General features: G+C 38.4%; 1 protein-coding gene across 1 annotated transcript in view; it reads left to right on the plus strand.

The window, feature by feature from the left end:
• Window positions 1-545: 545 nt before the first annotated feature.
• The window catches only part of LOC128857882 (small G protein signaling modulator 2), a 35,818-nt gene continuing 22,246 nt past the window's right edge, over window positions 546-14,117 (plus strand). The window contains exon 1 of the mRNA XM_054093690.1: window positions 546-1,308. Coding sequence (XP_053949665.1) covers window positions 1,236-1,308 — 73 coding nt within the window. The 5' untranslated portion in view covers window positions 546-1,235. The remainder of the gene's footprint in view (window positions 1,309-14,117) is intronic.

The raw sequence follows: 14,117 nt of genomic DNA on the forward strand, positions 1-14,117 counted from the left end.
AATAGTAGTACTAATTTCCACTTATGGTGCTCACACTCACTAAAGTAGAAGTACGCCCCTACGCCCATGCCCCCGTATCAGTGGACACGATGAAAGAACCATCTACGATATTACGAAACGGAACGGTGGTGAGAATTCATTTATATGGGGCTCTCATTAGTTTCATCGTGTCAGCTGATACGGACGTACGTTTACGTTGGTGAGTGTGAGCACCACTGTGCATCAACTCTAAAATACTAAGAAAATTTAATTTGAAATCCATCGATTTTTTACAAAGTCTGGCAACATTAGGCGGTATGTTTAGTAAATTCGATACGTTTAGTAAATGTTACAAACGCCTAAAAATATTCCATGATTTTTGTTTGAGGCTAGTAAGATAACACAAATTAATGTACCGTAAAATTAATAGTTTACAAACCATTACACACCATGGAAATAGAAAATATTATATATATAATTCTAGTTTCCATTTAATAAATTTAATAAATATCACGCAAGCAACCCTATGCACACAATGTTGCTACGAAAGTAACACACACCAAATGTCTAACCGTCAGTAAAATGCTCATTCAAACGTTGCTTGTCGACCAAAAAGGGTTTCACCATCAACGGTTTATTTTCTTGGCTTCGGTCTGGCATTTTTTCACACATCTATATACAAAGAACAGAAACAATAGTGACAGCATTAACGAAGCCAAAGAAGAAAGCTGTGATAAATCGAAATATTGTGGATATACAAAAACACACTTCAAATACATAAAAATGTGAAGAGAGGAACAAAAATTTTTTATAATAATAAGAATTGGAAAAGTAACTTCAATACATTTATAAAAATTAAAATACACGAATGTGAATGCAACGAGAGGAAATGAGAAGAGGAAGTTGAAAAAGTATTAACAACAGAGAAAAAAGGAATCGTTGAATGCGAATGCTGCCGAAATATGTTGAAACGAATGAAAAGCGCATGAAAAAACGAATTGATAACAATCTCGGTTAAAAGTAAAACGAACAACGAACTTTTTTTCCTAACGTCTTTTGATAATTATACGCCGATAACTAAAAATTAAGTAGCAGTAGCGAAGGAAGAAAAAATACCTAAGGAAGTATTGCAGAAAATGAAGTATTAAAATATTGTTTAGGGCAAAAAGGACAAACGAAAATCAAAGGCAGCACCCGAGCAGCATTCATTTGTAGCCACAGAAGCGTTTGGAGAATTCGTAAAAATTTTCATACACATGAATATGCTGCATACGTTCAGTGGCAGTGGCGGCGGCGGGGGAGGCGGGCTTGGCGGTGGCGATTCAGGTGGTAAGTGGGAATTTGAGAGTAAGAAGAATTTGCGCAGAAACGAAAAGGATTTAGCGTAAAAAATCAAGGAAGTGCAGTGCAGTGTACTTACATATGTACATTTGTGTATGTATAAGTATACATACATACATACATACAAGCATATGCACATATTTGTATGCTTATATGCTACATATGCATGTATGTATGTTGGTTAGGGCTTACTGTCTCGTCTTCCGGCAGCCATTTTCGGTTGGGTTGATTTTAGTTATGCAGACGAAACAACAAACACACATGCTTTATTACAACAAATCAGAACAGCAACATCAGTTTTTGTATCCTCAGCAAGTTCTTTGTTTACGAATACTGTCCTCAACTGTTCTCTACTGTTTTAATAACGGTTTAAACAACGTAGTAGTAGTAGTAATTCCTTAATTCCTTGCATTTCAATATTTTGTGCAAAAATTCATTTAAATATATAAATACATAAAGAAAGTAATAATAAATTTGTGCCAATAACAATGTAACGGACACAGCTCTAAAATTAATCAAAAATTAAACTCTGCAATAAGAAATTCTTTAGAGCGAGAGGCTGATGAGAGGAAAACAAGCTAGTCTTTTCGAATTGAGGCCATTATATATACCTATTATTTCTGCTTAATTTAGCTTCGCTGCGTTAAGGTATCTTGCTCTGATTTCCTTCAGCACCGGACATCTTGTTGTTGTTGTTGGAGCAGTAACTTTGCCCTGTCAGTGTGGTGTAATCACCGGTCGTCTTCGTCTAGCTCATCTAACGGGAAGTTGGAGCTAGTCTGCTATGAGTGGTGGTTGGACTCCGATGACGGCATTCGGGGGTCGGGAGCTTAAGAAGGAGGTAAGGGTCTCCCGATGAATGTCGTTGATGGTCTTTCTGTGCACTATCCCACCCAGTAGCTTTCGGTCTGTTTTGTCCTGGGACTCGACCGCGTAATTGAGGAAGTGTCTCCTGACATGCCTGGGAGGTGGCTCAGGCTCCAGCAGGTGTCTGCATGGGTGAGACCTGCGGTCCGCAGTACCGAACGTCTTTCTAAGAATGCTGCATATCTTCTTCCTCGTTTAAAGTGCAGAGAGTGCAAATTTTCTGGGTATTTCCATACGTGGTTGTATTTAGCTTTAGTAAACTACATCTAGCTCTGAAAATTGTTGTAATGTTAGCAAGTCGCATATATTCTTTTATATATGATTCCCCTTTTGAGTAGTCTAAATGTTTATAAATTCGCGTCGTGCTTGACTGTGCTTTTTGCCTCGCCATATTGAGATCTTTCACTTTCATTTTGGTAAGAAGTTGCACACAGAGCGATCTTGCCGATTTGTAGCGGTATTGTTGTCTTCAATCTTCAGATCGAACTCCATTCTCATGTCATTCAGATGCTTAAGCCAAAACACATGTTTACTTAAGATGCCTTGTGTTAGTTTGTGTGGGAGTTTGTTGCAATTGTAAAGGGCGGTTAAATTTCAAGGGCCGATGTTGAATATGAACCACACTTAAACGTCCATGACACCGTTGGACTTCTTTCTTTGGGGTTATTTGAAAGAAAAGGTATACGTCGATAAGCCAGCAACAATTCAAGAGCTAAAGGATGAGATAATTCGGCACATTAACAGCACAATTATACCTCAGCGTCATTGAAAATTCGGACCATAGGATGGAGGTGTGCCGCCGAGGCCGCGGCAGTTAATATATTTGGCCGATATTTTGCTCCTCATAAAAAATATCTGCCGTTCGGAGTCGGCTTCAAACTGTAGGACCCTCCATTTGTGAAACAACATCAAGGCGCACACCACAAATAGGAGGAGGAGCTCGGCCAAACACCCAAAAAAGGTGTGAACAATAATGGTGACAACAGACATCTTTTCTTCACACCAGTGCAGGTTTCAAAATAGTCGAATACTTCTTTTCCCGCAGATCTAGTATTCTCGTAGATATTTTCTATCAGGTTCGTTATTTTGCTAGATAATCCCAGCTGTCGAAGTTTATAAATCAACGGTCTCCTCGGCACCCTGTCAAACGCCGCCCAGAGAACGTAAATTCATTCTCTCTAAGCTTTGTTCTCTGCCTTGAAACCAACAAAATATGCGTCGACTTTTTGATTTTCATGAAACTTTAAATGTTCAATAGACGCAAGATTTTAAATTTTATCTACAGTTGAATATTTTCTTCTAAAGCCGGCTTGGAATTCTGTGAGGGCGTTGTTTTTCATAATAAGGAATTCTATCTTCTACTGGCGCTTTATTTACCCTATGATCCGGGTATGCATAATTTAAACGAACCGCGCACGTGAGAACCGGCCCTTTTTTTCTTATGTTGGTGAGACTGTAAGACATACATCTGCCACTTTTTAGCGCCATCGGATCATTAGTATCTGCCTGGCCGGCTGGAAATTTGGACAAACAATTATTGGATTTTGCATGATGATAACGCGTATCGCACCGAGCCCAAATTGTGCTCGATTATTTGGTCACATACCAAGTAAATACCATCGTGCAAGCACCGTATTCACCTGATATGGCCTCGTGCGACTTCTCTTTGTTTCCCAAGTTGTAGTTACCACTTCGTGAAAGGAGATTTCAGTCGATAGAGGGAATCAAAGCGAATGAGACGAAGGAGCTGAAGGCCATACCTTCCTCGGCCTACCAGAGGTGCATAGAGGACTGGATTAAGCGTTGGCACATGTGTGTTGCTGTAGACAGGTCATATTTTGAAGGAGATAAAATAAATTTGCCTGAAATTTAACTCTGTTTTGTTTTATTTAAACATTCCCGGTACTCTCAGATTATAGAGTATTTTAGCATTTTCAATGGTTTGAGAGCCATTATGTGTACGTTATGAAGTTCGGAACGTTGTTTTTTAGCCATTCTTGGTTCACTCGCGCTTTGTGAGACGGTGCCGAGTCCTGTTGAAACGTCCATAGTCAGCCATCGAAATGCTTGTCTGCCCACGACTACAAAGCAACCTCCAGAATATTTTTCCGATAATATTTCGCATTTATCTTAAGGCCAGGATCGATGAAAACGGTCGAATACAGCGGCAAAACCATTACCTATGGTGGATGTTGTCTCCTGGTGGCCAATCAATCAATCAGATTAGACAGTATTTTAGCATTTTCAATGGTTTTTTCGACTTCCATAAAAGTTATATCTTTATCAAGATATACATCTTTACATAGAGCAGCTGCGTAATAAATGTCTTTGTTAAAACAACGTTTATTGAGTATTTTTTTTTTAAGAAAATTAGTACAGAATAAATTCACTAAATATGGAAAAAATTAGACCATTTTGACTTAAAAGTAGAAGTGTAATTGTTAGTAGTCTTAAATATCCTTTGAATTAAAAATTTACTACAAATCTTTCTACTTTTCGGCAAACAAGTTTCGATTTAGGATTCCCTGATGGTAGAGCTGTTAATTACTAGGCGGCATAAGAATTCCCAATCAATAGAATTCATAGTTGAAGTTAATCAAATTAAAGTTAAATAAAAATTAAAAATGAGTGGTAAGGGGACAGATACCTGTAAACAGCCATAATTTTCTTGATTTTCATTAAAATTATTTAAAATGGAAAAGTCAATATATTCTTTTTAAAATTGGTTATTTATACATTAAAATAATATAAAATTTTTATTTTTTATTTCAATCATTTAAAATGGCGGGTGTACACTCAATTCTTCCCGGAAGGTAGCAGCGGGGCTACTCAATCGGCGGGCATTGTAGCATCGGCGTCAGTGACCTGAATACAAAAAACTAAATAAAAATTTTTTTGTTTATTAATGTCATAATTTCTATATGAAAAAAAACAAACGCGGAATAAAATGCTTAAAAAAAATGAATTTTGGGGCGAATTTTCGTACTATTTTTGCTGCCAAAAAATTATTTTTTCGAAAAATATTCAAAAACTTGTAAATTCACATAGAAAGTAATATCATAAAAAAGATGTGTGTAAAATTTCAGGGAAATCGGTCAATAACTTTTCGAGTTTACACGATAACGCCAATTCAAAAAATATAGTTTTGAGCAAAACGCGTCTAAAGTTTGAATACTCGTACAACGTAACTATACCTCTCCCAGCGCTCGAAGGCAAAGAATAGAGTCGTCACGGTTGACGATCTATTATAATATAAGAAATACTTAAATATACGTTCTACAAATTTTTTGACATATTCTTAAAGGATTATATTAACATTTTATGAAAAAACAAAAAAAATTTTGTTTGCGAAATTTTACAGATATCTGTCCCCTTAACGTTTAATTAAATTTAACTTTAAAGTTTCATTTAAATTTTAAAATCAATTAAAAATGGTAAAGAATTTTATTAAATTTATTTCTTCTGAAAATTGTTAAAATGGAAGACATTCTCTCATCCAAAATCTATAGACATTTACCTACGCATATATGTAAGTATGTATTTATCCATGTATGTATATGTGTACATAAGCAACACACTGGCGCATATGCCGTCTTTAAAAGGTTTCATTTCGCGTTTGTGGTGTGCGTTTTGATGTTGTTGCACAAATGCATGGATCTACAGATTTATTTCATTTGGGAATGTTGGACATTTTTGTGAGCCATACTGCTTGCATGTCATAAACAAATCGCGGTCGCAAACACACACACATACATATGCACAGGGGTCCTACTAGTATTGCTCCGTGAAGAGTTCAAGTGAAGAATTACAACTCTGTAGTCAATACAAAAATGTAAAATTAAAAAGATCAAAATTTAGTTTGGAAAATTATTTTTATTCAATTCAAAGTAAAAAATGTGTGAAAATAAGACAAAATTAAGAATCAATTTAATTTTACTCGATATGACCACCTTTTGCCTTGACTATGGCCTTGATACGGTCCAAAAGTGAATCGCAAGCTGCCCGAATGTGACTTGCAGGCATTTTGGTCCACTCGCGGACAATGGCTTTTTCAGCGCCTTGAGGCTGGTGAATGTTTTAGTTCGGGCCTTGCTCTCCAAAATCGGCCAAAGAGAATAATCCATCGGATTCGCGAATGGTGATTTTGAGATCCGTTGTGTGGACGTTATGAAGTTCGGAACGTTGTTTTGACGTGATAACGTCTTATAATTCGATGTAGCCGACTGCACGCACCAGAAATGTCTCCTATTTCCACCCCTTGGATCCGCCACCGTGTTCTCAACATGTTCCAATTTTTAAGCGTGTAAATTATAAGATTCCTTGGGGCACGAAAGAACTTAAACATCATAAAAATTTGAGAAATAAGTTTTTTAAGAAGTTCAAGTTAACTAACGAAACCCGCTATTATGATTTTTTTATCCTCCACAGGAATAAGTTTCGTACTTTAAATAAGTCTTTGTATAAGGAATTCATTCACAAATTTGAGCTTAATATAAAAAATAATCCGAAGAATTTTTGAGGCTATATATTAAATCGATTAAAAAAGCCTCTTCTATTCCTAATTCTGTTTTTATAGGGACGTAACTGCCTGCTCTGTCAGTGATGCAGCATATTTATTTGCCGATTTCTTTTCATCTAACTTCGTGTCTGATGAAGATATTCAGGAAGTACATTTGGCGGGCATTCGCCATAATTTCTTGGATTGTTAAAGATTAAAAACTCTGCTCATTCGGATGTAGACGGACTTTCTGTAACTTTGCTTAAAAATTGTCGCTTTTTGGTGCAACCTCTTAAACTAATTTTTAACAAATCCTTGGCTGAAGGAATATTTATCGATGATTGGAAACTGAATTCAGTCACTCCTACTTTCAAAAGCGGTAATAAAAGCGATATTGTAAATTATAATAATAATTTTGAATGCGTTGTTAAAGACAAGTTGTATTTTAGCGTTAAACATCTAATTAGTCCTCGACAGCATGGTTTTGTAGCTGCAAGATCTACGTTATCTAACTTATCCGTTTTTTCTGATGATTGCCACGCAGGCTTCCAGAATGGTTTCCAAACTCTCTAAAGCCTTTGATAAAATCTCCCATACGATTTTAGTAACTAAATTGGCTTGCCTCGGTTTTTATTCTACTTTCCTTGATTGGATTCGGTCCTATTTAATAAAGAAATGCATCACTGTAGTTATCGATGGAGTTTCTTCGAAACAGTATATTGCTACCTCTGGTGTACCTCAGGGTAGTACATATTTTGGGACCTTTGTTATTTGTTTTGTTTATTAATGATATTTGTTCGTGTTTTTCCTTCGCTAATTTTCTTCTCTATGCTGATGATCTAAAAGTGTACGCTGAAATAAGAAATTCTAGTTATTCAGCCGTCCTACAGTCTGAGTTGAATAATTTATTTTCCTGGTGCTTTATGAATCGTCTATTTCTTAATATTGAAAAATGTCACAAAATCTCATTTTCTAAGTTTCAAAACCCCGTTTCTACCTCCTATCATATCAAGTATACATATCCTGCTTCGTCTGATGTGATAAAAGATTTAGGGGTTTTTTTTGATTCAAAGCTTAATTTTATCACGCACCTAAATTATGCCCTTTCCAATTCTCTTGCTATGTTCGCTTTTGTTAGACGTCACGCATCGCTCTTCACTGACCCATATACATCTAAGATATTATAAAGGGAGGTTAAGTTTCAAGGGCCGGTGTTGATTTTGAATAAAATATAATTTTTTTAGAAAATTATTGTCATTTCTCTTTATTATGATAATATTGGTATGGCTCAATTACGTACGGAACAAAATATCGGCCAAACGGCCGCCGCGGCGTCGGCGGCACACCTCCATCCGATGGTCCAAATTGAGGCATAATTGAGGTTCTATGCCGTTAATGTGCCGAATTATCCCATCCTTTAGCTCTTGTATTGTTGCTGGCTTATCGACATACACCTTTTCTTTCAAATAACTCCAAAGAAAGAAGTCCAACGGTGTCAAATCACATGATCTTGGGGGCGAATTGACATCGCCGCGACGTGAGAATATTCGGCCATCAAATTTTTCGCGCAAAAGAGCCATCGTTTCCTTAGCTGTGTGACAAGTGGCACCGTCCTGTTGAAACCAAATGTCGTCCATGTCACCCTCTTCAATTTTTGGAAACAAAAACTCGTTGAGCATGTCACGGTAACGCTCGCCATTTACTGTAACCGCGGCTCCTCGCTCATTTTCAAAAAAAAAATGGCCCGATGACGCCGCCTGACCAAAAACCGCACCAAACAGTGACTCGTTATGGATGCATTTGCTTCTCTCCAGTAACGTGTGGATATTCTGAGCCCCAAATCCGACAATTTTGCTTATTGACGTAGCCATCGATGTGAAAATCAGAAAAGAAGAAGAAGGTTTTTAATATTTCCCAATTTTGTTCAAGCGTATAGCGTCCCACTTCGTAAATGTCAAACCTTTAAGTAAATTATGAACTAATTTGACATGTCATTTGTGTTACCATTCTCAAAAAAATAGGCGATTCAAAAAGCAAACGCTATATGACCCACCCGATGAACTGTATTTTTACAAAAGAATGATTCAAATTAAAAACGAAATAAATAAATAGTGAAAACTGGTCAACATATGAAAGTAATTTATAGTTAAATGTATACACACAAATATGTGCGTGTTTAGTAGTTGTCGGCCCTGGTGTAGTAGTTAGAATTATATAGAAATTGAGTAGTAGAAAATTAAGCAGCACGAACAAGTACAGATGTTTATGTGTAAAAATATATGTACGATTACAAGCAACACAGCAAGGCGACAAAATCACGAAAGCTCGTGTGAAACGAATGATGAAAGTTCGAACTTAGGAAGTAACAAAATATAAACAACTGGGTGAGAGTCACGTAATGACATACAGTCTGCCACACTTGCTGCAGCCAATATCAGCTGTTGAGTCTCCGCCACGGCCAGGGCGTTTGGAATGGGAGCGGTTTTTCAAGGTAGTCGTAGAATGAATGGGTTGGAGTGTGTGCCCCTATCTATAATCTAAAAGGAGGCGAGGTGCATATAAGCATTGGGAAAGTATTAATTGGCTATTAACTAACTACAAACTTCGTCAACGGTCGATGGCCGTTGGTGAGGTCTTTTACGCAATCACTGTTTATCAGGTTGTATTTCGCAGTTTTTTATTTCCACTTTCCACTTTTTGCGTTTTTGTTTATGGGTTGAAGATTTAAGTCTTTTACACATCTACATATGTACTTATATGTATGTGTGTGTATGCGTGTTTGTATATATGCGCATATAAACCTTAGCCACATTCACTTGACCCGTGGTTTCGCCTGATTTGGTAAGGACTGCTTTGCTGTTGTACAATCCTTTGGGGTGAGGTAAGATAACTGGTTGAATTATGTTTAACAGCCACCTTAACTCGCTCTCCCCAACCCCCTCTTCTTGGCTGCATGGTGCGCATGTACCACAGAAAGTCGTATATACTATTTTACATGTATTTATGTATTGGTGGGTGTTTATCTCCATTTGAACGCTTGCTGATAGCGACTGTGCGACCTTATTTTGTTTTTGCTTGGGTTAGGTTAAAATTCAAGGTAGTTTAATAGCATCGCATACTGAAAGTCAAGGTGAATTCTGGATATGTAGTCGTACGTGTAAAGGCACACATGCGTATGTATATGTGTTTATGTTGGGCATAACGCAAAACTACATTTATATACATGTGTGTGTGTGGGTAAATACTCGTACTTTCGTGTATTGGAGTAGTAAGTGAATAGTAAATACGGAGCGCCTGCATGCTGGCTCTAGTAACTGGTTTTAAGTCCTGCTATTGATCTTTGGAGTGGAGACACTGGACATCGAAAGGGGTTTCTAGCAGCGCTCGTTCCTCGGCATGTAATAAAAGCTCATTTACACCATAAATTTAAAACTAAATTTTCCTTAAAAACTATCTACCAAAAATATTAATACGCTAAAGACTTCAGTAACTTAACATTACCAGCCCTAGTCTAAGGAGAATTCTCAGAAATTGAAGGCAAATGTTTATTTATTTATTTAGTTAAGTTCATGAACCCAAAAATCTTACCAACCTTTTAATATACGGGTTTCGTACGGTACTTGAGGACAACTTGAGAGTAGGTAGGTGGGTGAAATGGTTAAAGTGCCAGTCTGGCACTCCCCAAGTAGCACTAAGCGCTGTTTTGATACTATTATGAGACGTCCAACAGGCAGACATCTGCAGCCAACCGAAGCTGTTGACGTAACAAAGAAGATTGATGGGATTTAGGTTGGTGCACTGCACCAGGCTGTCGAAGAAAGGAGCACCCAGTGACTTTAATCATCCGAACATTTACAGAGAAAATGCTCAACAGTCTCCTTCTTTGAAAGCTTCCTACAGCTTCTGCAATGGGGGTTAAATGTGTGCCGCTCGTTCAGTGACCGGTAAACACAGCTACGAGTTTAGGAATTGAATGGCGAGGAGTCCAAAGGTCTTTCAGTGTGCTCCGTATATTGTACTGGGGCCAAAGAGTTTTCGAAATAGCACATGAAGAAATGGAGTTCCATCTGTTCTGCGCTTTCCTGAGAAATAACTTGTACAATAATTCCCCTTTAACAACAGTTAGGGGGCTGCCGATGACCCGGTAGGAGACCGCTGAGGCCAAATCAGTCCCCTTCCTGGCAAGCTCATCAGCAATTTCATTTACCTCTATATTCCTATGTCCTGGAACCCCGATCAGAGAAATTTTACCTAATTTCTTCCTTACAGGAGCTGACTAGTTTCGTTCTGCACCATGGCATTGTCACAGCCTTGATGCTAAGCATTTGCATGCCTGCAGGAACGCAAAGACTTCTGCTTGAAAAACAAACACCAGCATTAGGCAGCTTAAAGGATATAGATAAATTGGCTGATTTAGAGAAAACCCCTCCTCCGACTCCCAATTCTACCTGGGAACCGTCAGTGAAAACAGAGGTGCAAGATTTTCCCCTCGATCCAATTCTGCCTATTTGGAAAGATTGCTCTAGCACGACCCTCAAACTCTCGTTTGCGGATAGAGAGATCTGTTCGAAGTTCGGAGAAATACGGTGTATACTGCTCGAAAATGCTACCATGTCCCTTGAGAAATTGCCTTCAGAGGCCAACCTCCTTTAACCTGATTGCACTTTGAGCTGTAATGGAAATAACGTAAAATTCGATGGGAAGTAAGTGCAAAACGACATTCAGGGCAGCACTGGGGCAAGTTTTATATGCTCCGGTGATGCCAATGCATGCAGTCCTTTGCTCCCTGATATGTAACCTTTCCGAAGAGCATCCCACCAAACCTGGCATCCATACGTTAAAATTGGCAAAACCACTGCGTTGTACATCCACAGCACGACCTGTGTCTTGAGTCTCCATTTTTTTGCCGAACATAGATTAGCAGGAGGAGAAGGCTATACTAGCTTCCAATGGAGTTTGGAGTCAAATATCAACTTTGGAGTAAAACTAATTCACTTTTATTTCGAACAAAAACGAGTTTTTTACACAACATTATGTTATTACATATCTAGAAAATCATTCAATAAAATTTCCATTAGCTGCAATAACCTCTTCGATCCGGGTGCACAAACGATTGAATGCACGAACCAAATGTTCCTAATTCATATTAACAATAACGGTACTCATTGTAGTCTTCAGGATTGAAACATTTTTTTTTTGTTTCCCTTGTTCTCTCCTCTCGGGAGCATAGGACCTCGAAAAGTCCAGTCTTGCGTTTCGTTAATCTATTTTGATTTCTGACAGGGTGGGAGATAAGCCTGCCGATATTGAATTGAATCATATCCATCTATAATTTCTGCGGTTGGTCTTTTCGTTTTGGTCAACATTTTTTCCATCAGGAAAAACCATAAAATATCAGTCTCTTCGGGGTGTTTAATTTTGTTTAGAAGACGTTTTGATCGGATAACTCGCTGTTCTCGTATTTGCTCCTACATAAACTTTCTTCTACAAATAACGTTGAACTTATACCGGAGATCATCATGAACAACTCGACCGATAAGAACCTCAGAAACATTAAGCTCCCTCATTGATTTGGTATGATCGTTTGGGTTGATATGATGGCCCTGCACGAGCAACCGAGGCGATCAAAAATTATACAATAGTACAAATGGAAGTGTTCCTATATATATGTATAAATATACCTGTATTTTGGTGCAGTTATCAGGTGGCACAAAGGGCCTCAATAAACAAGTTAAAATTATATTTATTTAAACCTAAGAACTTGATTTCTCGCCAAGTGCGACCTGCTTGTAGCACTAGTCGCCTTCATGTGTTAGATGACCTGGGCCCAGCTCCTACTGAGGGTTCCAGTCTGGGGCTGCTTTTGTGATATCTTCATATGGCTTTCGCAGTGTGTGACCGATTCATTTACACTTTCGCTGTCCTTTTTCAAGATGAACGGGTATCTGCTTCGTTAATGCCCAGCGGTCGGTATTAGTGATGTTATCAAGTCAGAACACGCGCACAAATTCCTGAAGGCTGCGGTTGATAAATACCTGGAATACCAAACAGAGCGCGACCCTTCGATATTCGACTGCGAATGTCAGCTGCTGAGTCCCTATTTTTGTTGATGACGCTTGCGAGATAGCAGAACTCATCTACTACTTCGAATTTAGTGCCGTTTATATGAAAGTTTTGGGAACCGGCAGTGTTGACGCACAATACCGTTGTCTTCGCAATGTTGATTTTCAAGCTCTCTTTCGCTGCACATTCGCTTACCGCTGCGATCTTTGACTGTATATGTGAGTATTTGTGCTACAGTAGACATATTCCGTCGGCGTAGTTAAAGTCTTCAGGTAGCCGCCCAGCTGCCAGGATATACCTCGGTTAGCCACGGATGTTTGACGCATTACTAGGCCCATTACCAAGTGGAATAGGAGCGGGCATAGCACGCATCCCTTCCTTCTTCCTTCTGTCTGTTCAGGATGTTTTCAAATCTCACTCTGCAAGTGGCATCTGTGTGTAATTATTTTATGAGATTGATTATTTTTGGGGTCGCCCTTTAAAGACGAGGACTTTCCAGATCGCACATTGGTTGAGAGTGTAAGGCGTTTTCAAAGTCGATAAAACAGGCGCTTAGTGCTGTGCGCCACTCAACAGACTGCTCTACGATCCCGCTTAAGGTGTTAATTTGGTCGACGCAAGAGCGCCGTGGCCGAAATCCGGCTTGTTCTTCCCTTAGGCCACACAGCAGGGCTTCGTATAGTCTTTTGTTCATTATAAGAGCTATGATTTCATTCATGATATTCAGCAACGTAATATCTCTCCCATTTTTACACTCAGATAGTTTTCCCTTTTTCGATAAAAGCCTTCTTCTAGCTCACTGGGTATTTTTTCTCAGTTTCACATATCTCCTAGTGAGGATTCTGGACGGATATTGTCTAGCTCTGGCATCTTGTTAGCTTTTAGCGCCTCAATAGCTTTTAACAATTTCGCTTAGATCGAAGCAGGTGGTCGGGATATCACCTTTAACTAACTGACGTACGCATTCACATGACCGTGACTGGTTGGACTGCGATGATTTTGAAGACAGCAGTTTTTCGTAATACCTCTTCCAAAAAGCAACGTGTTTTTACAGTCTATCTTTAATTTTAACTTCTCTAGTCAAAATACACCACCATTTTCTATTTGTATGGCATTTCTTTTATCGTAGAATGACAAAATTTGCATTCAAATAAAATTAAAATTGTATTTACATACTCTGTATTTCCCCTGTAACTAAAATTGAGAACAAACTCTCCTACCTCTCCGTAGGCGAGAAAACTGTTGTATAAGCGAAACGCACATACCGGCTTTTGCCCATTCAGATCCCGCTGTATGTTTTTTTTTAATTAAAACCAATCTCTCTAATTAGTACAAGTGAAAGCAATTACTTACATCTGTATATTTATAG

Source organism: Anastrepha ludens, chromosome 3 (assembly GCF_028408465.1).
Source record: "Anastrepha ludens isolate Willacy chromosome 3, idAnaLude1.1, whole genome shotgun sequence".
Taxonomy (NCBI): domain Eukaryota; kingdom Metazoa; phylum Arthropoda; class Insecta; order Diptera; family Tephritidae; genus Anastrepha; species Anastrepha ludens.